The sequence below is a fragment of the Electrona antarctica genome (genome assembly GCF_951216825.1).
Source record: "Electrona antarctica genome assembly, chromosome: 20".
Classification (NCBI taxonomy): Eukaryota; Metazoa; Chordata; class Actinopteri; order Myctophiformes; family Myctophidae; genus Electrona; species Electrona antarctica.
In genome coordinates, this window is record NC_136801.1 from 23073731 (window position 1) to 23098303 (window position 24573).

The 24573-nt window shown below is 47.4% G+C and overlaps 1 protein-coding gene across 3 annotated transcripts in view; it reads right to left on the reverse strand.

Annotated features, from left to right (window-relative positions):
- Positions 1-774: 774 nt before the first annotated feature.
- The window catches only part of LOC306913014 (uncharacterized protein), a 41377-nt gene continuing 17578 nt past the window's right edge, over positions 775-24573 (reverse strand). Inside the window, exons 18-33 of one of the 3 annotated variants that reach the window (XM_079489508.1) lie at positions 23707-23848; positions 23027-23137; positions 22693-22754; positions 21298-21425; positions 15652-20785; positions 13885-14154; positions 11157-11418; positions 10223-10432; positions 9856-9987; positions 8913-9077; positions 7791-8009; positions 6487-6642; positions 5691-5837; positions 4741-4806; positions 4326-4385; positions 775-3024 (exon numbers count right to left, since the gene is read on the reverse strand). In XM_079489508.1, coding sequence (XP_079345634.1) covers positions 2797-3024; positions 4326-4385; positions 4741-4806; positions 5691-5837; positions 6487-6642; positions 7791-8009; positions 8913-9077; positions 9856-9987; positions 10223-10432; positions 11157-11418; positions 13885-14154; positions 15652-20785; positions 21298-21425; positions 22693-22754; positions 23027-23137; positions 23707-23848 — 7492 coding nt within the window. In that variant the 3' untranslated portion in view covers positions 775-2796. Of the gene's footprint in view, positions 3025-4325; positions 4386-4740; positions 4807-5690; positions 5838-6486; positions 6643-7790; positions 8010-8898; positions 9078-9855; positions 9988-10222; positions 10433-11156; positions 11419-13884; positions 14155-15651; positions 20786-21297; positions 21426-22692; positions 22755-23026; positions 23138-23706; positions 23849-24573 lie in introns of all 3 variants that reach the window. The other 2 variants (XM_079489507.1, XM_079489509.1) reach the window with 2 other exon arrangements.

The following is a 24573-nucleotide window of genomic DNA, read 5'->3' on the forward strand; positions in this document are numbered from 1 at the left end:
AATGACTATAGTACTTAATGACTAGTATTACAATGTTATTGTCTTTTTGTGTCCAATGTAGTTATGTTAACAGCTCATAAAGTTAACATAACTATAACTAAATGCATTTGAAATTCAATAAAAAGGTTACTTTTCAGGATTCCAATTCAACAATAGCAAAATATTATTCAGGTTTTCAATTCAAATATAGCAAAAATAGCTGATCTACAAGCTCAAAACGCGTCGCATTGTGACACGTTTTGAGCTTGTAGATCGGCTATTTTTGCTACGACAGAAATATGCACTGTGGCCCTCTGGAGTGAGTGTGGAAATATATTGGCCCCCGCCATCGTCAAAGTTGCCCACCCCTGCTGTAGTGTATACTATATGTAAATTAATGTCATAAAAGGCGTTAAAGCTTTTTAAATAGATGTACAAATGGAAATGAAACAAATGGACACCAAGGTGATATCATCGACATGCGTTAAAGCGGAGCTGTAAAAAAAACGTTTTATTCAACTTTATACAAAAACACCTGCTTTTCAAAACAAACATTTGGTTACAAACATAGGCTACTTTATACAGTATAAATACAAAACTAAATGTAACGTTAGTTTTATTAAACCTTAGGCCTAAAAAAAATAATAAAAAACCATCTCTGTTGAACGTCCAAAACTGTTACTTTTCAGGATTAAAATCTAAGCGCATCAAAAGCAGCAGATCTACAAGCTCGAAACGGGACGCGAATGTGACGCAAAGTTTCGAGCTTGTAGATCTGCTACTTTTGACCGTTGGTGTCAAACCCTGTGCTAGTTTTCACAACTTTCTAACTTCTATAATTAAAGACACCTGTTCACCACCTGCCACTTACCTAAACGATGGAAGGACAACATTTGAAACCCTTAATGAACATAAATACAATAAAGCGTATAAAACAATAAATATGTCTCTTTCAAAGAGGATTCGACTAGTTGTTACTAACTTCATGCAGTGTTGGAAAGTTACTCAAAAAGTGGTAATATATTACATATTACAGTTACTTACTACTAGTTAAAAATGTGTAATACTATTTCTCCCTGCCAACTAGTTAGGCTACGTATTACTTTATTTTTGTTTTTTCGCCACCAGTAATTACATCTTTTGTCCCCAAAAGTGTCCTACTCAGTTTTTTTCTAATGACATACAGTACAGCAAGCTTTGCTCCCGTCATGTGAGTCTGCATCCGAGCAGACTGGAGAAAATACACAGACAAAAAATAATACTGAATCAGACTACTAACGTGGGAAAGTTTGGATAATTTGTTATTTGTAAACTGCTTCGTGAATCGGCCCCTAGATTCAGACGGTATCAGCAGCCTGCAAAGCAACTCCATCCCAACCTAGTCTACCATTAAAAACATGGAGCCCGCCAGAAACGGCGAACACGGAGGGTTAAATTAGTACCCTAGCCCGCCAAACACGAGACTCTCGTTTTCCAGGGCTTGTATTCTTTAATCCATGTTTTCATCCGATCGTATCGTTAGCTACTGTTTGCTAACGCAACAACACAAAGTGGGACAGTGGCCATTTTGAAGATGCGCGCGCATCCACTTCCATTCTAAGCCCTGCATTCAAAGCCCTGTATCTCAGAAACGACATTGAGGGGGCCGTTTCTGGTGAAAACAAGGGTTTTCAATGGCCTGTAGCAGACGCTGTGATACTCGCGGTCGGGTTTTTCCACCACCGACAACAACAACCGGTCAAGACACCACACACAGCAGTTTGTCACTGTAACATGCGATTACGGATATTTGGCTCTTCAAAGTAAGTGTTACACACGATAAAACCTTGGCAGTACGCTATTAATTAATGGCGGCGGATTAAGAGATAAATAAACACTCAAGCCCCACAGTACCACCATACAAGGCTGGTGAAAATAGTAACTAGTTACTTTTGGAAAGATAGTAACATATTACTATTATTATTACTCAAAATTACTGGAAAAAGGTAATACTATTAGCCTACTTTAAGTAATAAGTTACTTTAGTTAGTTTCCAACACTGCATGCATGTAACAATTAGGGATGGAGCTCGACACAGATACCCGGCACAAACACGTCGGTCTAAAAGTGTATTGATATCATGCCAACCAGCGCTGTCCGGACAACAAAATAACGCTATTAAAGTGATGGTAGCCTATACATATTTACCAGGTAACAGTTTCTTTAAAAGTATTTTATTGGAAAAAAGGTCAATTGCCTTCCGTCTGTTAGAAAAGTACTGTATTTGAAGGCCCTAGTATAGGCCCTATAGGCCCACTATACTGGTCGATAGTGGGCACGATAAGAACCCGGCTGGATAAGCCTGATCGATAAGGTGCTCGTTATCAATAGAAATGAACGACCTCCATCCCTAGTAACAATACATTTCTACTCCTGAGAAGGAAGTGCAACATAACACTCACTGGGTAATATTAAACACATAAAACATGAAATAAACAATAAATAAAACTGACTGAGTCTTTGGTAGCATCGATGAAGTCCTTGAAGAAGCAAACATGGCGGGCGTGGCCTTATCAACCGGCCCGAGCAACCAGGCAGATTCTAAAAATGGAAAATAGTGAGGCCTTCTTACATCGATATAAAACGCCTTAAGACAAGTAATAGTATACTCGTCCAAAGCATCAGGTGGATTTATTCCATAGGACGAGTATACTATAGTTTTTTCCATTTAAACTGATATAATATAATTGTATAAGTGACAATAGTAAATTCCAAATATCCAAATATTGTGTGTCACCCATTTTGACCCTCACAGGAGGTACAAGCTGTGAGGGCTTTTCATTGGCTCAAAGACAACCTGAACTCCTCCTCCCTCAGGCTCTTGTCCAATCGCTGCGTCTCGGACTCCAGCACGGAGGGGATGATTGGCTGCTGGGAGACCAGAGCCAGCGATTGGTTGAGGTCGTTGCGCAGCGAGAGCAGCCATTGGCTGTTGTGGGAGGAGCACCTGATGAACTCCGCCTTCTCCCGCTCGTCCAGAGATCTCGAGAGACGCAGACGAGCCACCTGAAAAACCACCGAAGAAGAAGAGTCACAATTTACATTTTACAATGTAGGAATTTATCAGACGCTCTTAATCCAGAGTGATTTACAGTAAGCATGAAGAACAACACATGGTAATACATAGACCTGAGGCTGATTCTAAAACAAAATGGCAGTTTTCTGAAAAACCTATGTTTCTGTCAGTGGTGCTCAACCTTATTTTTCATGTCAAAGAACCCCAGAATTATCTGTATTTGGCTGTGGACCCCCATCTGAAAATATGTTGTTCCAGGGACGCCCCAAAAGCAAAGATTTGAGTTAAAAACGTTTGCTCATCATCATCATCATACTATAATTCGCTCAATGTCAGTGTCTGAGTGAGTGAATGCCTGCACCAATTGCTCCGACTTTTCACACAGGCATTGACTATAATATTATGGAGGTCTTAACAAAGCCCATTTTCACTTTAACACATTATTGCTTAATAATTAATTTATTAGCACATTAGTCCATTACAATTACCCATCCACTTACATGGGAAAATGCGAAAACTCACATCAAGTATTTTTCTCTCAGAAACCGTCGGAGCTACAGTCACAACACAGGTTCATAATCATTATTAAAAGTAATGTAATGAATAATTAATCAGTCGGCCTCATGGTGGCGCTATAACAGCCCACTTCACATTTTGCCTTATAACTCTTGAACCGTAGGTCGTAAAATCCTATACTGACGCCCATTTGCGTCAGGATAGATTTTTCCGCCATTTTGACTTTTTTGACAGATCTCACAAAAAACGGTACACATGATCTCTGGACCTATCCGATTAAAACACCACAGGCAGAAGTTCCATGGTCCGTATCGTTTGGGTGTAATCGGCGTCCAAAGTTAGTGGAAGGGGCCTGTTTTACAAAAAATCACACCCGTGTGAACTGAGTGGTGCAGTGACGTCACACACTAACCATAGCAACCATGCTCACTTGTGCGTGGGTACCACGTACAGGTACACGGGTACACGTACAGGTACACGGGTACAGACAAAGCTGGTTGTTGGAGTGGTTTGCACCACTCAAAAACGACACAAATCACCAACGGAATGTCCAATCCAAACAGTGGAATATCTATATAATGAATCTATGCGTATACACTATAGACTCTATAGTATAGAGTGCTATGTATGCATACAATGCTATCTAAGTTACATAAGTTGAGCCTTTGCATACGCCTGTAAGGTCGTCGAGGCTAGGGCCTTGGGCCTGGGTTTTCAGACTCATTCATTCAGTGTCATTCACTCACTCACACATCCCTCCCTCCCTCCCTCCTACCAGTTCTTCCAGTTCTTGGTTTCTGGATGCGAGTCGTTGCAGTTCTTCTGAACCAACAGCCTGCAGAAACGCGCGCGCGCACACACACACGCACGCACACGCACACGCACACGCACACACACACACACACACACACACACACACACACACACACACACACACACACAATGAACACATGGAACCATCTCTACTGATGAACGAACAGCCATAGATTGGTTACGTAACCAACAACAGCCAATTAGCTACTACAAATGTTATGCAAAGCTCGGCCAATCACAGCAGAGGTTAGGTAGGTTACTCACTAATAGCAACAACGTATGAAAGCCCTGTAGGGTTGATAACAGATGTCAGCCCTGTAGGGTTGATAACAGTTATCACCCTGTAGGGCTGATAAGGACATACTGTCTGTACTGACCAGAGGTGAGCGGCCGGACGCAGACACACAGACGTGATTTTTCAGTGTCGTCCTCTCCTCCTCTACCTGAGGAGAAACATGAATAATTCATAAGCTCTACCTGAGGAGAAACATGAATAATTCATAAGCTCTACCTGAGGAGAAACATGAATAATTCATAAGCTCTACCCGAGGAGAAACATGAATAATTCATAAACTCTAACTGAGGAGTAACAGCAGCAGACAATGTGTTAGAGGTACATTCAGTGATTTCACTTAATTAAAAAAAAAAAAAAAAGTTTTGTTGTGATAATCCTCCCCACTATAGAATGTGCTGACCATATAAGGAGTTCCTCCCTATCCCCAGTTAACCCCTGGGGGTCAAACACCTTAGGTTTTGTTTTTGGCTAGGTGGCCCAGCCTTCATCCAATCAGGATAGAGAGGGGCCTTCTGCCAATCGTGATCGAGTGGGGGCGGGCCTTTGTGTGCGTACTGTTGACCTGCCGCGTGTCCCCCCCACTGTAGTGCGTGCATGTGCACATCTTGTTACCGGGCGGACCGGGGTTTTTTGTATTTTAAAGTGTATTTTAAGGAGTATTTTAAGGTGGATTAGTACCTGTCCCAGTGACTCCCTCAAGACATTCCTCTGTGTTTTCACTAGTATTTTAGTGTATTTAGTGTATTTTAAGCAGTATTGTAGTGTACCTGTCTCAGTGTCTCCCTCAGTCGGTTCCTCTGGGTTTTAGCAGTTTTAAGCAGTATTTTTTATTTTTATTTTTTTCATGGAGGGATAGAAAGTAGGCTGACAGGAAATGGAGAGAGATATGGGGGGGTGACATGCAGTAAAGGCCGTCGGGATCGGGAGTCGAACCCGCGGCACACTGCCAGACTGGATTACCGGCCAAGGTGCCTGGACCGCTGAGCCACGGCCCAGGCCATAAGCAGTATTTTAAGGAGTATTTTAGTGTACCTGTCTCAGTGTCTCCCTCAGTTGGTTCCTCTGGGTTTTCAGTCGGGTGTTCCGGGTATCCCATCTCTTCTTCTCCACCTCCAGTTCAGCCACAGCTCTCTGCAGTCCGGCCACGCGCTGCTGAACTGTGCCATCCGCTGCTGGAGGCTTTTTATGAGCCAATGGAAATGCACATGTCCTTTTATGAGCCAATGAAAATTGCAGTTTTATGCCCCTAATCCCTGTTGATTTTGTCGACTAATACTATGACGAAAAATGTTGGTCAACCACCTGTTTTCACTGACGAAAACTAAATGGAAACTAAAATCTTATATTTAGTCGAATATAAGATTACATAGTCGAATATCGACTAAATATCGAAACTAGACTAACACTAAAAGATTCCAGGTGACTAAAATGTGAAAAATAAATGAAAACTATTCAAGACTAAAACTAAAATCAAAATTTGCTGTCAAAATCAACACTGCCCCTACTACATCCATGCAGCGTCACATGTGTATGAAACTTTACAGTATTTATCTTTTGAAAATGAAACCTTTGAACAGGCATAACTCATGCCTCGTTTGGCCAAAAGCCTTGTGGCACTTGTTTCCAAATGTGCCTTGACTCATAAGGAACACATCCATCACTTTGACAAGTAAGCGCCGCCCTCAGGCTGGAAATACAACCATCAATATTGTTGTTTGCTCAGTATTTTACCGCAGGACTTAGCCAATCAGAATGAAGCACCGGAACTATCCGTTTCAGGGGAGTCAAATGAACGCTGATGATTGGACGGATGTTGAGATGCACTGACCGGACATTGGCTGAGCGGCGCCCTATCAGCTGCCTGCTCCTGTAGGCGGGCCCTCTCCTTGTAGCCAATCAGAGAAGCCTCTGTCTGCTCCAGAGCCAATTGGACTTGGTCTCTGTCCATAGCCAGCTCCTCTGTTCTCTGGCTCAGAGTGTACACCTGATTAGAAGAAGATTATTATTATTATTATTATTATTATTATTATTATTATTATTATTATTATTATTATTATTATTATTATTATTATTATTATTATTATTATTAGTAGTAGTAGTAGTAGTAGTAACCAGGAGTCAGCCCAGCTCCTCATCCATACCTCAGTCATATCAAAACTCCCTCCTACTGTTACAGTACAAATACAGATACAACTAGAACTGCACTCTGTCGAGTGCCTACTTGCTTGTTGCACACAAGTAGGCCATAAATGGCCTACTAGTGCGCAAGCAGAGCGCGCAAGTACTGTCGACCGCTACAAACTGTCAAATCTCAGCTTCTCTGTGAAAGAACATTGAATTATTAGGTTTAGCTATTTGCTACGTACCTACTTTTTGCACGTACAAAAGTAGTATTATGCCTCTATGTATATGTATATGTAATTTGTAAGTTGATTAGCGGTATACTGTGGTTACTTTTGATGCGTATGCACCGTCCCAGCATATGACGTCAGGGTATAACTGGTATAGCTAGCTCTCAATGATGACTAGCTCTCAATGATGACGTAATAAAGATGTGGATTAAAGGACCCAATGCCTTCGATGGTGACTTATATCTCGATCAATGTCGGGTGGATTAAAGGAAATGCCTCTATGTATATGTAATTTGTAAGTTGATTAGCGGTATACTGTGGTTACTTTTGATGTGTATGCACCGTCCCAGCATATGACGTCAGGGTATAACTGGTATAGCTAGCTCTCAATGATGACTAGCTCTCAATGATGACGTAATAAAGATGTGGATTAAAGGTCCCAATGCCAGAGTGTAATTGGTTTTCGATGGTGACGTAATGACGATATGTTTTAGTGTCGGGAGGATTAGAGGTAATGCTCCTATCTCCTATGTATACATGTATGTAATGTGGCACCACTGCCGTATCAGGCACAAGTAGTCATTACATCATTTGCTGGGACGGTGCATACGCATCGTCCTGCGAAACTAGTACTTGCGCGCTCTGCTTGCGCAAGTAACTAATCACATGAATAATTAACTACTTCTAGATACAACTACTCTAATCAATAATGAACTACTTCTAATACAGACAACTATTCTAATGCATAATTAATTAACTCGATGAATAAAATAAAACATACCTCCATCTCTCTCTGGCTGAGGACACGCCCACTCTCCTCTCTCTCCTGCAGCAGCACCTGCTCTCTCGCCCTCAGAGAGGAGATCTCTCTCTCCTTCTCCTCTTTCTCCTTCAAGATCTCCTGGTTCTCCTGCTCTCTCTCCTGGAGGTGGTGGATCTCCTTCCTGAGCTGCTCCTCCACAGTGTGTTTCTCCCCCTCCACCTCCCTCCTCCTCCTCACCTGGAGAGTTTTGTCACAATAATCAAAACCATCACCAAGTCGTTAATTCATTGTTTTAACTAACTAAATGAAGAAAACTAGAATTGTAATACAATCATAAATACAAATGAAAACGAGTCTTTACATAAAAAATCACACCCGTGTGAACTGAGTGGTGTAAGTGGAGTAAGTGGAGTGAGGTATTATATAAGGTAAGGTATTATATACCCTGATCAGCTCTGATCTGACGTAATGAAATCACACCTGGATGTGATTTCACAACTGGCTTTTTTTGTGCAGAGAAAATGACCACGGTTGCTACGGTCATCCAGTTCACCCGGGTGTGATTTAATTACGTCAGAAATTATTTTGAACATAGCAACCATGGTCATTTTTTTATGCACACAAAAGCCAGTTGTAGGAGTGGTTTACACCACTCAAAAATTATAATGAACTGAAAAATGTAATGGGTGTTTATAAACTAAAATGGTAGAAAATTGGAGCCACGCTAAATGTCTAAAAATATTTTCTATTATCTATCATTTTAGTTGCCTTAAGTTTGTAAGTTCTATTTTCTTTTCTTTATATATATATATTTTTTTTGTAAATTTGTATTTATTTTTGAGTGGTGCAACCACTCCTATAGACATAGTGTGTGTGTGTGTGTCCCTGTGTCCCTGGGTCTGTCCCTGTGTCTGAGCACGAAAGTATATAGCCTTTGTTCACCGCCAAGTGTCACTGTTGCACAGCCTAACACACAGAAACACACAGGCCAGGGAGGAGGGTTTGTACAGTACAGTACAGTACAGTACAGTACAGTACAGTACAGTACAGTACAGTACAGTACAGTACAGTACAGTACAGTACAGTACCACTTCAGACGGGTGTGATTTTTTTATCGTTAATCAACCATAATAACAGCACCTCCTCCTCTTTCTCCTGCATGAGGAGCTCTCTCGTCCTGCTCTCCAGGGCGTTGCTCCTCCTGGCCCCTCTCGGCTCCTCCGCGGTGTCTCCTCCTCTCCTCTGCACCTCCTGCCTCCTCTCCCTCAGGGATCTGCTCAGCCGCTCCCCCTCTGCGTGGCTCTCCTGTGGGCCAGGTGGTTTCACAAGGAGGTGTGTGACTCACACATGACAGAGCACCATCGGACCACAACGCACAGTGATTTCATCTTCCATTTAACCCATTTAGACCTGAGGACGATTCTACAAAATGTCTTCTAAAACCTGACAGTTTTCTGAAAAACCCTATGTTTCTATGTCAGTGGTTCTCAAACATTTTCATGTCAAGGACCCCCATAATTATAATTCTTTTGGCCTCCGACCCCCATCTGAAAATATGTTTTTCCAGGGACCCCCCAAGAAGCAAAGATTTGAGTTAAAAACAATATATATTCAAAGATTTCAGGGACATTTTCACGATTTTTCAAAAATAGCAGATCTACAAGCTCGTAGCTGCTATTTTTCAATAGCTAAAGCATAACATAATCCTTAAAACACCAAAGGGGGTTCCCACCCAGAATGGGCTAAAGGTCATGTTAGTACCCTACTCTACATGTAGGTGGTGTTTCAGAGGTGCAGTACCCTACTCCACATGTAGGTGGTGTTTCATAGATGCAGTACCCTACTCTACATGTAGGTGGTGTTTCAGAGGTGCAGTACCCTACTCCACATGTAGGTGGTGTTTCAGAGGTGCAGTACCCTACTCTACATGTAGGTGGTGTTTCAGAGGTGCAGTACCCTACTCTACATGTAGGTGGTGTTTCAGAGGTGCAGTACCCTACTCTACATGTAGGAGGTGTTTCAGAGGTGCAGTACCCTACTCCACATGTAGGAGGTGTTTCAGAGCTGCAGTACCCTACTCTACCTGTAAGAGGCGTTTCAGAGAGTCCATCTCCTTCGTGGCGTCTCTCAGACCTGCCCTCATCTTCATGTTCTCTGTCTCCCTCTGCTGGACGTCCTGAGCAGCGCGCTCCCTGCTGCTGCTCAACGCTGACACCTGCTGGTCAGACACACATGGCTGGTCACTGACCAGGAGGGTGAAGTACATCCCCCCTAGTGGTGGAACAGATGGTATTTTTGAAAATCGTGAAAACGTGGCACACTCAGTTTTTAATCTCTACTCAGATAGCATCAGTTTTTAATCTCTACTCAGATAGCATCAGTTTTCAATCTCTACTCAGATAGCATATCGTCCACAATGTCAACATCACACTCCCCCTAACGGATGTCACCTCCTGCTTCAGAGCTGCAACCTCCTCCTCCTTCCTCCTCAGCTCAGCGGAGAGGACCTCTCTCTCCTCTTGTAGGAGGCGCTGTCTGCCCTGCGCCTCCTGCTGCGCTCCTCTCAGCGCCGTCCTCTCCTCCTCGGCTGTCCTCAGAGCCTTCTTGTCTCCTCGTCTCTCCTCCTCTGCTGTCCTCAGCTCCTCTCCTAGTCTCCTCGCCTGGTGGACAAAAGGACAATGCAAATGTCCCCAAGTATTCAAGATTTCCCGAGTTCTCAACGGGCCTGAAAAGTAAGGCCCGGCCCTGGGTTCTGCATGAATGGCAGCTCGAGGGTGACAAATGGTGCATGTGTGAGTACCAGCGACTTGGATAAAGGCGCTATATAAATGCACCATTTATCATTTTTACCAGGATTACTACACTTTGGTTGCCACCAAAGTCCTCCTGGTGCCATCAGGGTACATGTATGTTTGGACAGGATACATGATTCAGGGTACATGTATGTTGCTGGGACAGGATTATAGGCTGATTCAGGGTTGTTGGGACAGTATTATAGGCTGATTCAGGGTACATGTATGTTGAGACAGGATTATAGGATGATTCAGGGTACATGTATGTTGAGACAGGATTATAGGCTGATTCAGGGTACATGTATGTTGTTGGGACAGGATTTTAGGCTGATTCAGGGTACATGCATGTTGTTGGGACAGGATAATAGGTTGATTCAGGGTACATGTATGTTGTTGGGACAGGATTTTAGGCTGATTCAGGGTACATGTGTGTTGGGACAGGATTATAGGCCGATTCAGGGTACATGTGTGTTGGGACAGGATTATAGGTTGATTCAGGGTACATGTATGTTGTTGGGACAGGATTATAGGCTGATTCAGGGTACATTTGTTTTGCTCGGGAATTCGTAACAGCACTCAAGTACTCATTCACCTCCTCCCCGGCTCTCCTCAGGCTATCGCGGCTCCCCTGCGCCTCCTCCTCCGTCTCCTCCAGGGCACGCCGCAGATCCCGCGCCTCCTCCTCTCTCTCCCTCAGGAGCCGGGCGAGCACGGTGGCTTCGTTCGCCCGCTGCTCCTCTCTCTCCCGGCACTCCAGCGCCTCCTCGCGCAGCACGCGGCCTGCCTCCTCCTGCTGCCGAGCCTCCTGCATGGCCGCCTGGCGCTGGGCGCGCGCCTCCTGCACCTCCCTGGCTCTGAGGAGGAGGTGCAAAACTTGAACACAGTGGTTTTAAAACCTCCTGCACCTCCCTGGCTCTGAGGAGGAGGTGCAACACTTTAACACAGTGGTTTTAAAACCTCCTGCACCTCCCTGGCTCTGTATGAAGAGGTGCAAAACTTTAATTAGAGGTGCTCCTATCAATCGGCCACAATACACATAACATAATTGACAGAAGATATTTCTCAATGGATTCTGTTAGTATTGGGGGTGCTACATGACCATGTACAGGGTACAGTGAATATTTGGACCGAAAAGGTGTAGCCTGAAGCCGTAGCTTATAGTGCCTACCCTTTTACTATTATAATATAAAAGATGTAGCCTATCCTTTTAAACTAATACAAACAAAACAAACAATAACAAAACTTTGATACATCGTCAACAGGCAAAACAAAGCAAAGTCAAATCACATGGTGGAGATACGGAAATATGAGGTTTATAGTAATGTTTTATATTTATTTATTACTGTATTATTTGAAAAAACATTGATTGAATTGTAATTTTTTTGGTCATTTTCACAACTATTCCATATTTGTGCTGTCATTACCGATGGACAGTGCTTAATTTCAGCCGGAGCTTGGTGGAGCTCAGCTCCGGTACCTGTCACTTGAGCTCCCCTACCTGTAGAGGCAGCTCCGGTAGCTGTAGAGGGCGCTCCGCCACCCCAAATGCACATTACAATATACAATAGTCTCTATTATTATTTTAGTTTCATTTTCAAGTCAATGAGGCTTCTTCCTCGTAATAGCTACTTCTATTTCCAATACAATTCCAAAATAAAACATGGCTTCAATGATCACATTGCAAGTACAAACAAAAAAATACTCTTGTTTTGAAATGTGTGCCCGCTTTGAGAGGAAATAGGTGGCTATGGAACCCCGGCGTCGACGCCTCACTGTTGACGGTGCCGGGTGCGTAAATAAAAACAACTCTCGTCTCGCACTTTTGCAATATGCATCTGTTGACGTTCGTTGCATATGGAATATGAAACTTTCATACTTTTATGGAGCAATAGTTTAACTGCTACTTGGAGTTTAGCCTTGGGGACAGCATGCATATTGTTTTCAATACAAAATGGTGAGTTCTTATGAACAGAACTGACTGGTTAACATTGCCAAATCTCGCAAAGACACCCGGCTTTACAACATGGCTCGATCAGAATCGAATATCATAATGCTTGCTTTGGTGGGCCCGAAATAAAAAAAGACTAGTACAGAATTGAGTAGTAGTAGCATTATTGAGTTGTCATCGGAGGAGGTGTTGGAGGAGGAGGCGGAGAAGGAACTTGGATAAGGACAACAACGCGCATGCAGGTATTTAGCATTGCGTACTGTTCTGATGATGGGCCACCCTAACTTAATACTGTATTTTATACAGTAGGCCTATCTAATATAACGTTGAGCCGCTGTGCCAACTGAACTGCAAATGCCTACTGTAGTTGTGTGTTGTGAGCCGGCGGGCCCCTGTGTAAACTGCTGCTGCAAATGTTGATTGACTGATTGGAAATGTTATTCAGTTTGTAGAATGGGTACAGTTCGAACGAAAGTAGCCTACACAGGTCAATACAAAATCTGACTGCTACGAGTATAAAACCAGAAAAAGCTTAAGACTTGAACATTTAAAGACATATAAAAACGTCTATATGCCTATTCTATTGTGTTCTGATGGGTGGGCTGGCCGTTGGTTGTCCAAAAAAAAGGCCAAAAAAACGGGGGAAGAAAAAGAATTCCGCGTGTGCATGTGCGTGCGCGTGTGTGCACGTGCGTGCGCGCGTGCGCGTGCACGTGCACGCACGCGAGCTCCGACACCTAAGAATTTAGAAATTAAGCACTGCCGATGGACACATATTTTTAATGTTGGTTCTTGCTGTTAAGATTTCAAACATCAGTGTACGCTCATAATGGTTTTCTTTCATATGGAACAGTTTCTGAATGCAGCTTGGAAGCAATTCACCCTTTGTCAAGTCCCGCCCATGGTAGTGCCCCTCTTCGCACCCATTGGTTGCTGTTTCGTGGTTGGACAAAAATCCTCTCTCTCCATCCACTACCATTGAAATAATGTGTTTTTCAGTTGCTTCGTATTGATATTCTGTGCGTTAAATTCTTATTTTAAACTTGGTGTCAGTAAAAAGGCACATCACAGGTGCAGCACGGTGACTGGGGATATCATGTTTGTTTTTTGTTTTTTCCAAGAATGATGTTATAGCAAAGTCAACATAAACAAGGCGGAACCAGGGCGGAACAAGGCAGAAAGAGCCTGCTGGTTAGTCAGTCAGGGACCAATCAGAAGTCTGACAAAGGGTGAATTCATGTTTGAATGCCATCAAACCTGTTTTCTGAGCAACTAGCTCATTTCAGTGTATTATATTTAATAAAGAGTTCATTAGTTGGTTCTAGATACATTTTAGGAAAAACGAACAACTAGAAAGGCAACCATTGATCACCTGATGTCCAGCTCCCGCTGCACCTCCTGCGCGCGCTCCTCCTGCGCCTCCCGCGTCCTCAGCAGCGAGGAGAGCCGCGCCTCCTGGCGCTGCGCCTCCTTCAGCGCCACCCGGAGAAGGTCGGCGTGCTCCTCCCCCTCCCGGGCCGCGGCCCGCGCCTCCTCCTCCGCCGCCAGCAGGAGGCGGCGCAGCGCCTGCGCCTCCTCGTCGCTCTGCTTGGCGCAGCTCGTCTGTCTCTCCAGGCTGCCGTCTCTCCTCAGCACCTCCCTCCTTAGTTCAGGGAACGTTAAGAGAAATGTGGGACCGATCTATCAGTGTTGATTTCGTCGACTAAAACTAAGACGATAAATGTTCGTCGACTACCTTTTTTCACTGACGAAAACTAAATGGAAACTACATGAAAACTAAGCTACGATGATCAGCAAGTGTAAAAACAGCCATTACGACGGCATCAAGCCCCACCAAAATACATTTTAGTCGACTAAATCAACTGTAGATTTAGTCCTAAAAAAATCTTATGATATTTAGTCGACTAAAACTAAGACCAACACTAAAACATTCCAGGTGACTAAAACTAAATGAAAAGTATTCAAGAGAGTACTAAAACTAATTTCTAAATTTGCTGCCAAAAACAACACTGCGATCTATCTATAGCTTACACCTCCCTCCTTAGTTTAGGGAACGTTAGTGAAATGTGGGACCGATTTATAGCTTTGCACTATAGAGTGTCGCAGTCCCGCCCCCTCGAGAGACCCGGAAAATAATTCCCGTTCATTTTCCTCAGACATTTCAAAAAGTATTTATTTAAAGACCTTTTAAGCCTCGTACAAAGCCAACTCGAGTTGTGACAAATCACGACAACGAACAAAAATGTTCAGGCCAAACAAATAATTAGAAAGAAGAAGAAAACGGCAGGTTACACATTTTTTCTTCTTTGTAATTATTTGTTTGGTCCAAAATATTGTGTTTGTTGTCATGATTTGTCACGACTCGAGTTGGCTTCGTAAGACGCTTATAAGGTCTTTAAATAAATACTTTTTGAAATGTCTATGGGGAAAATGCACTGGGAATTATTTCCTGCACAGATGTGGTCATTAATGGTAGCCCAACTTTCAGCAGCTGTGACAAGGTTTCCCAATACAACACGTTGAGAGGTGATAGTAGACACACCGTTATGAACACATCTGTGAAGGAAGCTAGTGGTAAGCATTTATTTTGCAGATTTGACAACATTTGGAAATCCGAATTCCCTCCCCGAACAAAACAATGGTGGGCAGAGCTCCTATCCTATTGCACCCCGGGAGAAAAAATCATGTATAAATGTGAAAGGAAAGTCATCTCAATTCCAAAAGATCTGGGGTCGGGCAATGGATTACATTCCAAATATGGGACGTGAACCGGAGAGGGCTAATTGAAGTATAATGGGGATTGTTGTTGTTATTGTTTACTTGTCATTCTCGTTTATGTTTTTTGCACAGATGATAATAGTCAGAAGAAAATCATGCATTTGTTAGTTCTTTTTAGCTAGGAAATGTTTAAAAAAAAATGAATCAGACCAGTCTGAAGTGAGTGGTGCTGTACTCTTCCCTGGCCTCTCTGTGTGTGTGTGTGTGTGTGTGTGTGTGTGTGTGTGTGTGTGTGTGTGTGTGTGTGTGTGTGTGTGTGTGTTTCTACTGGCCACTTTAGGTGTTGCAGCCACGTACGTACACACACACACACACACACACGTACGTGATGACAACATTTTCGCTAACTTTCCCGGATTACCTGGCCTCCTGCTCCTGCTCCTCGGCGACCGCGGCCCTGAATCGCAGCTCCTCCACCTGGCCCTGCGCCTCCTGCAGCCTCCCCCGCAGCACCTCCTCCTCTCTGCTCCCCGCACTCCTCTCCTCCTCCGAGCGCCGCGCTCTCAGCCGAGCGTTCTCCTTCTCCAGGGCTGAGGAGCGACGGCGCTGCACCTCCATGTCTCTCTGCGCCTCCTCTTTCTCCTTCTTCAGCCCCTCTATCCTGATGCAGAGAGCCTGCGCCTCCTCGCCTCTCTCCCGCCATCTCTCCTTCTGCCTGTGCGCCTCATCTGCTCTCTCCCTCCATCTCTCTGACTCCTCCTCTTTCTCCTTCTCCAGCCCCTCTATGCGGAGGCGCAGTGTCTGCGTCTCCTCCTGCATGTAGGTCAGGTTCTCCTTCAGGAGCTCCCTCTCTCGCTCCGCCCGCTGGAGTCTCTCCTTCAGATCAAACACCTCCTGGTCTTTGTGACGTCGTACTTTATGCGCCTCCTCTTTTTCCTTCTCCAGTCCCTCTATCCTGATGCAGAGAGCCTGCGTCTCCTCCTCCATGGAGGCTCGTTGCTCTTTCCCTCGCGCCTCCTCCTCGTCCAGCCTGAGTGACAACCTCTCCTTCTCCCGCTGCGCCTCCTCTGCTCTCTCCCTCCACCTCTCCGACTCCTCCTTGGTGTCTCTCCTCCTCTGCTCGCTGCTCCTCAGTTGGCGCTGCGTCTCCTCTTTCTCCTTCTCCAGGGCTGAGGAGCGTCGGCGCTGCGCCTCCTCCACGTCTCTCTGTGCCTCCTCTCTCTCCTTCTCCAGCCCCTCTATCCTGACGGAGAGTGTCTGCGTCTCCTCCTGCATGGAGGTCAGGTTCTCCTTCAGATCAAACACCTCCTGCTCTTTGTAACGTCGTACTTTATGCGCCTCCTCTTTCTCCTTCTCCAGGGCTGAGGAGCGACGGTGCTGCACCTCCATGTCTCTCTGCGCCTCCTCTTTCTCCTTCTCCAGCCCCTCTATCCTGAGACAGAGTGCCTGCGCCTCCGTGCCTCTCTCCCTCCATCTCTCCTTCTCCCTGTGCGCCTCCTCTGCTCTCTCCCTCCATCTCTCTGACTCCTCCTTGGTGTCTCTGCTTCTTTGCTCGCTACTCCGCAGTTGGTGCTGCGCCTCCTCTTTCTCCTTCTCCAGGGCTGAGGAGCGACGGCGCTGCGCCTCCATGTCTCTCTGCGCCTCCTCTCTCTCCTTCTCCAGTCCCCCTATCTGGAGGCAGAGAGACTGCGTCTCCTCCAGCATGGAAGACAGTCTCTCCTTCTCCCCCTGCGCCTCCTCCTCCCTCCTCACTGACTTCTCTTCCAGGAGGTGTATCTGTTGGCTCAGTGTGCGCGCCTCCTCTTCTCTCCTGTGGAGTTGGGATTGTGTCGTTCGGAGCTGCTGCTCCGTCCTCTCCTTTTCCCTGTGCGCCTCCTCTGCTCTCTCCCTCCATCTCTCCGACTCCTCCTTGGTGTCTCTCCTCCTCTGCTCGCTGCTCCTCAGTTGATGGTGCGCCTCCTCTTTCTCCTTCTCCAGGGCAGAGGAGCGACAGCGCTGCACCTCCATGTCTCTCTGCACCTCTTTCTCCTCCTCCAGCCCCTCTATCCTGATGCAGAGAGCCTGCGCCTCCTCCTCCATGGAGGCACGTTGCTCTTTCCCTCGCGCCTCCTCCTCGTCCAGCCTGAGTGACAACCTCTCCTTCTCCCGCTGCGCCTCCTCTGCTCTCTCCCTCCACCTCTCAGACTCCTCCTTGGTGTCTCTCCTCCTCTGCTCGCTGCTTCTCAGTTGGCGCTGCGCCTCCTCTTTCTCCTTCTCCAGGGCTGAGGAGCGAAGGCTCTGCGCCTCCTCCATGTCTCTCTGTGCCTCCTCTCTCTCCTTCTCCAGCCCCTCTATCCTGACAGAGAGTGTCTGCGTCTCCTCCTGCATGGAGGTCAGGTTCTCCTTCAGATCAAACACCTCCTGCTCTTTGTGACGTCGTACTTTATGCGCCTCCTCTTTCTCCTTCTCCAAGGCTGAGGAGCGACGGCGCTGCGCCTCCATGTCTCTCTGCGCCTGCTCTTTCTCCTTATCCAGCCCCTCTATCCTGAGACAGAGTGCCTGCGCCTCCTTGCCTCTCTCCCTCCATCTCTCCTTCTCCCTGTGCGCCTCCTCTGCTCTCTCCCTCCACGTCTCTGACTCCTCCTTGGTGTCTCTGCTTCTTTGCTCGCTGCTCCGCAGTTGGCGCTGCGCCTCCTCTTTCTCCTTCTCCAGGGCTGAGGAGCATCGGCGCTGCGCCTCCATGTCTCTCTGTGCCTCCTCTTTCTCCTTCTCCAGACCCTCTATGCGGAGGCAGAGAGCCTGCGTCTCCTCCTGCATGGAGGTCAGGTTCTCCGTCAGATCAAACACCTCCTGCTCTTTGTGACGTCGTACTTTACGGGCCTCCTCTTTCTCCTTCTCCAGCCCCTCTATCCTGACGCAGAGACTCTGCGTCTCCTCCAGCATGGCAGACAGTCTCTCCTTCTCCCCATGCGCCTCCTCCTCCCTCCTCACTGACTCCTCTTCCAGGAGGTGTATCTGTTGGCTCAGTGTGCGCGCCACCTCTTCTCTCCTGTGGAGCTGGGTTTGTGTCGTTCGGAGCTGCTGCTCTGTCCTCTCCTTTTCCCTGTGCGCCTCCTCTGCTCTCTCCCTCCATCTCTCCATCTCACCCTCTATGCGGAGGCAGAGAGCCTGCGTCTCCTCATGCATGGAGGTCAGGTTCTCCTTCAGATCAAACACCTCCTGCTCTTTGTGACGTCGTACTTTATGCGCCTCCTCTTTCTCCTTCTCCAGGGCTGAGGAGCGACGGCGCTGCGCCTCCATGCCACTCTGCACCTCCTCTTTCTCCTTCTCCAGCTGCTCTATCCTGACGCAGAGAGTCTGCGTCTTCTCCAGCATGGAGGACAGTCTCTCCTTCTCCCCCTGCACCTCCTCCTCCCTCCTCACTGAGTCCTCTTCCAGGATGTGTATCTGTTGGCTCAGTGTGTGCGCCTCCTCTTCTCTCCTGTGGAGTTGGGATTGTGTCGTTCGGAGCTGCTGCTCCGTCCTCTCCTTTTCCCTGTGCGCCTCCTCTGCTCTCTCCCTCCATCTCTCCGACTCCTCCTTGGTGTCTCTCCTCCTCTGCTCGCTGCTCCTCAGTTGACGCTGCGCCTCCTCTTTCTCCTTCTCCAGCCCCTCTATGCGGAGGCAGAGAGCCTGCGTCTCCTCCTGCATGGAGGTCAGGTTCTCCTTCAGATCAAACACATTCTGCTCTTTGTGACGTCGTACTTCATGTGCCTCCTCTTTCTCCTTCTCCAGGGCAGAGGAGTGATGGCACTGCACCTCCATGTCTCTCTGCGCCTCCTCTTTCTCCTTCTCCAGCCCCTCTATCCTGATGCAGAGAGCCTGCGTCTCCTCCTCCATGGAGGCTCGTTGTGCCTTCCCTCGCGCCTCCTCCTCGTCCAGCCTGAGTGACAACCTCTCCTTCTCCTTCTGTGCCTCCTCTGCTCTCTCCCTCCATCTCTCCAACTCCTCCTTAGTGTCTCTCCTTTTCTCTTCGCTGCTCCTCAGTCGTTTCTGCACCTCCTCTTTCTCCTTCTCCAGGGCTGAGGAGCGACGGCGCTGTGCCTCCATGCCGCTCTGCACCTCCTCTTTCTCCTTCTCCAGCTGCTCTATCCTGACGCAGAGAGTCTGTGTCCTCTCCAGCATGGATGACAGTCTCTCCTTCTCCCCCTGCGCCTCCTCCTCCCTCCTCACTGAGTCCTCTTCCAGGAGGTGTATCTGTTGGCTCAGTGTGTGCGCCTCCTCTTCTCTCCTGTGGAGTTGGGATTGTGTCGTTCGGAGCTGCTGCTCCGTCCTCTCCTTTTCCCTGTGCGCCTCCTCTGCTCTCTCCCTCCATCTCTCCGACTCCTCCTTGGTGTCTCTCCTCCTCTGCTCGCTGCTCCTCAGTTGACGCTGCGCCTCCTCTTTCTCCTTCTCCAGCCCCTCTATGTGGAGGCAGAGAGCCTGCGTCTCCTCCTGCATGGAGGTCAGGTTCTCTTTTAGATCAAACACCTCCTGCTCTTTGTGACGTCGTACTTCATGCGCCTCCTCTTTCTCCTTCTCCAGGGCAGAGGAGCGACGGCACTGCACCTCCATGTCTCTCTGTGCCTCCTCTTTCTCCTTCTCCAGCCCCTCTATCCTGATGCAGAGAGCCTGCGTCTCTTCCTCCATGGAGGCTTGTTGCTCCTTCCCTCGCGCCTCCTCCTCGTCCAGCCTGAGTGACAACCTCTCCTTCTCCTTCTGTGCCTCCTCTGCTCTCTCCCTCCATCTCTCCGACTCCTCCTTAGTGTCTCTCCTTTTCTCTTCGCTGCTCCTCAGTCGTTTCTGCACCTCCTCTTTCTCCAGGGCTGAGGAGCGTCGGCGCTGGGCCTCCATGTCTCTCTGCACCTCCTCTTTCTCCTTCTCCAGGGCTGAGGAGCGTCGGCGCTGCGCCTCCATGTTTCTCTGCGCCTCCTCTTTCTCCTTCTCTATGCGGAGGCGCAGTGTCTGCGTCTCGTCCTGCATGGAGGTCAGGTTCTCCTTCAGATCAAACAGCTCCTGCTCTTTGCGACGTCGTACTTTATGCGCCTCCTCTTTCTCCTTCTCCAGTCCCTCTATCCGGAGGCAGAGAGCCTGCGCCTCCTCCTCCATGGAGGCACGTTGCTCCTTCCCTCGAGCCTCCTCCTCGTCCAGCCTGAGCGACGACCTCTCCAATTCCCGCTGCGCCTCCTCTGCTCTCTCCCTCCATCTCTCCTCCTGCTCTGTCAGCCTCAGCACCTCCTCCTCCAGGGCCTCCGCCTTGCTCCTCAGGGCCGCCACCTCCCCGTCGCTCCTCCCCAGCTGGGCGCTCAGCGCCTCCCTCTCTCCCTGCCACTCCTCTCTCTCCCGGCTCCCCTGCTCCTGCTCCTCGTGCCACCTGCTCCGCAGCGCCTGCGCCTCCTCCCCCAGGGCCTCCGTCTTGCTCCTCAGGGCCTGCGCATCCTGCAGGAGGCTCTGCCTCTCCGCGTCTCTCCTCTCTCTCTCCTCCTCCTCTCTCTCTTTCTGCTCCTGGCGGAGTCTGCTCTCCCTGTCCAGCTCCGCCCGGACGCACTGCATCTCTCCTGAACACACACACACACACACACACACACACACACACACACACACACACACACACACACACACACACACACACACACACACACACACACACACACACACACACACACACACACACACACACACACACACACACACACACACACACACACACACACACACACACACACACACACACACACACACACACACACACGGTAAATGGTGCATTTATATAGCGCCTTTATCCAAGGCGCTTTACATAGATTGTGCATTACATTCACCCATTCACACACACATTCATACACCGACACACACACACAATATTTATGGCAGTGGTTCCCAAAGTGGGGTCCAAGGACCCCCGGGTGGCCTTGAGGGAGTTCCAGGGGGGCCCCAGCTAAATGATAGTTTGGAACCAAGTGGACCCGTATGTGTCCATAACTCAGAGATGGAACCAAATGGACCCTAACAGGTGCGTGCGTGTGTGTGTGTGTGTGTGTGTGTGTGTGTGTGTGTGCGTGCGTGCGCTCACCGTGCAGCGTGTCTTTAGCCTGCGTCAGGGTGTGTGTGTGTGTCTGAAGGTGACATATCTGGACATCAAGGTCGGACGCCCGCTGCTGAGAGAGAGAGAGCTGCTGGCCGAGAGACACCGACATGGCCCTGGAGAACAAGGAGAGAAGTTACTGAGTACCACCTCGCGCTAATAAAGGCTCATACATAGTCTGGATTTCCGGTGGTGAGGTGACCACCGAACTACAACATGACGTCACGAGCCACGGTGAAGAGCAAACCACCGCCACCGCCCCAGCCCTTCCCTCTGTTTTTACTCACCACCGCTCAACGTTATTTCAGCTCCGGTGGTCAGCTCACCACCGGAGCGGTGGTCACCTCACCACCGAAAATCCAGACTATGAATAGGCCTATAGTCTGGATTTTCGGTGGTGAGGTGACCACCGAACTACAACATGACGTCACAAGCCGCGGTGAAGAGCAAACCACCGCCCCAGGCCTTTTACTCACCACCGCTTTATACCATTAAGGTTCGCTGCGGAACACGCTAAACGCGTGTTTTTTCCATCGTTTTTCCCTGCCGAATCCGCGGTAACCGGAAATCGACCCATCACTGGCTTGCAAGGGCTTCTGGGAAACTGAGTTCAATGCAAGTCAACGGGGTATCATATCATTCGACTCGGTAACAAACGATGGGACTATTTTCAGCCGGATTTTCATGATATGGAGGTACAATTAACGACGCCTTGATTCTTCAAAGGTTAGTGTAAACAGTAAACACCGGCACTGAAAGGGCGTTATTATAATGCTTTATAACGCAGTAAAGGTGTTAAAAAGGACCTAAAGACATGTGGACACGTCATGGGCCTCATCAAGTGTTAAACAAGACTCCTAAGACTACTACAGAGAGTGCGGATCTCATCTTCCTTTCTACGTATCTTCTGAATAGAGCACCAACTGACTGAGAGACAACGCTATTGTTACTGCTGCAGAATTAGTCACATTTTCGCTAGAAACAGACTGTATCATATATGAGTGACTGACTGTCGCAAACGACACAGAGACACCTCCCTGACAATAACGCTGAGACAGCTTGTTCATTGTTGGACCACAATGCTTATATGAAACGATATTAAGATGACCCCATGTTATTCTCCATAGAGAAATTACTTCCGTGAACCAGGCAGAACCAGGGGATGAGCGAGTGATGTCAGGACTTCGGCGCTCTATCTTCTGAGCCTTTCCCTTGAAATGAATGAACTCCAAAGTGCTTCCGGTCTTCTAAAGTCAAAGTCATACGATTTGTCACACACGTCACCGCAGTGAAATTTGTACACCGCATTTGACCGATCTCTTGGAGCAGTGGGCCGCAGCCAAAGAGCGCTCGGGAAAAAAGAGCGTCCTTCAGTATGAGTACCTGGTCTCCTTCAGGTCCTCCTCCAGGGTGACTGTGTGTTTCTCCAGGGAGTTGTGCGCCTCCTGCAGACAGACAGACAGACAGACAGACAGACAGACAGACAGACAGACAGACAGACAGACAGACAGACAGACAGACAGACAGACAGACAGACAGACAGACAGACAGACAGACGTTGTCACAATCGTTGCGCGCCATCGCCTAATCGCACAGTGTTGATGTTGTCGACTAAAACTATGACGAAAAATGCTCGTCGACTAAACCTTTTTTCACTGACAAACTAAATGGAAACCAAATGAAAACCACTATGTTGTAATGGTGACAGCTTCTATACCTGCAGTCTCTGTGTGTCCAAGAGGAGGCGCTGTTTCTCCTGCTCTGCTTTCCTCTGCTCCTCCTGAACTACTCTCAGCTCCTCACACACTGCACTGTGCTGTGCACACAGCTGCACGCACGCACACGCACACGTACACACACACACACACACACACACACACACACACACACACACACACACACACACACACACACACACACACACACACACACACACACACACACACACACACACACACACACACACACACACACACACACACACACACACACACACACACACTCTCTGTACTGACCATGTATGTATACAGGGTATCTTGAGTGTACAGGGTTTGATGAGGTCAGATCAACATATGGAATGTTAACAGGTTGAGGGCCCAGGACGGAGATATCCGTCCGGGTACTTAGTACGGTCTGGTGCCCGAGACGGAGATTGATAAAAAAACTACGGATATTAATGTGTGAATTAAGTTAATTACTGTACTGTTACTTTCTACAGTCAGGTTGCCAAGTCTGCTTAGTGCTTATTATTGAACTTCTGTCTAACCTTCTGTCTTAGTAATCAAGCCGAGAGAAAACAAAAGCGTGGATCAACATCTTTGCATCGCCTAACGATAGATTAGGCTCAGATTATTGACCATAATGATCATAATGTTATTGATCAGACAGACGCCTCACCTCTTCCAGCTCTCGCACGCCCCTCTCTCTCTCCTCGGTAAGCGTGTCCAGCTGTCTCTCGCTCTCCTCCACGGTTCTCTCCATCTCTGTGGCTCTGTCCCGCATGTCCTCGAATGTCCCTCTGTCTGTCTGTCTCTGAGACCTGGAGACAATATGTTGTACATGTTAAACACGTCCTCTAATGTCCCTCTGTCTGTCCGTCTGTCTCTGAGACCTGGAGACAATATGTTATGCATGTTAAACACGTCCTATCTAATGTCCCTCTGTCTTTGAGACCAGGAGACAATATGTTATACATGTCCTCGAATGTCCCTCTGTCTGTCTGTCTCTGAGACCTGGAGACAATATGTTATACATGTTAAACATGTCCTCTAATGTCCCTCTGTCTGTCTGTATCTGAGACCTGGAGACAATATGTTATACATGTTAAACATGTCCTATCTAATGTCCCTCTGTCTGTCTGTCTCTGAGACCTGGAGACAATATGTTATACATGTCCTTGAATGTCCCTCTGTCTGTCTGTCTGTCTCTGAGTCCTGGAGACAATATGTTATACATGTTAAACATGTCCTATCTAATGTCCCTCTGTCTGTCTGTCTTTGAGACCTGGAGACAATATGTTATACATGTCCTCGAATGTCCCTCTGTCTGTCTGTCTGTCTGTCTCTGAGTCCTGGAGACAATATGTTATACATGTTAAACATGTACTCTGTCTTAAACCAGAGAGACTTACAGTAAGCAAGAACAACACATGTTAATACATCACATAAATAGAAATAGTCATCAAGAATCATAAGTAAATTGTTGACAGTGGAATATCTACAGTGCAATATCTATACAATGAAACTATGCATATACACTATAGAG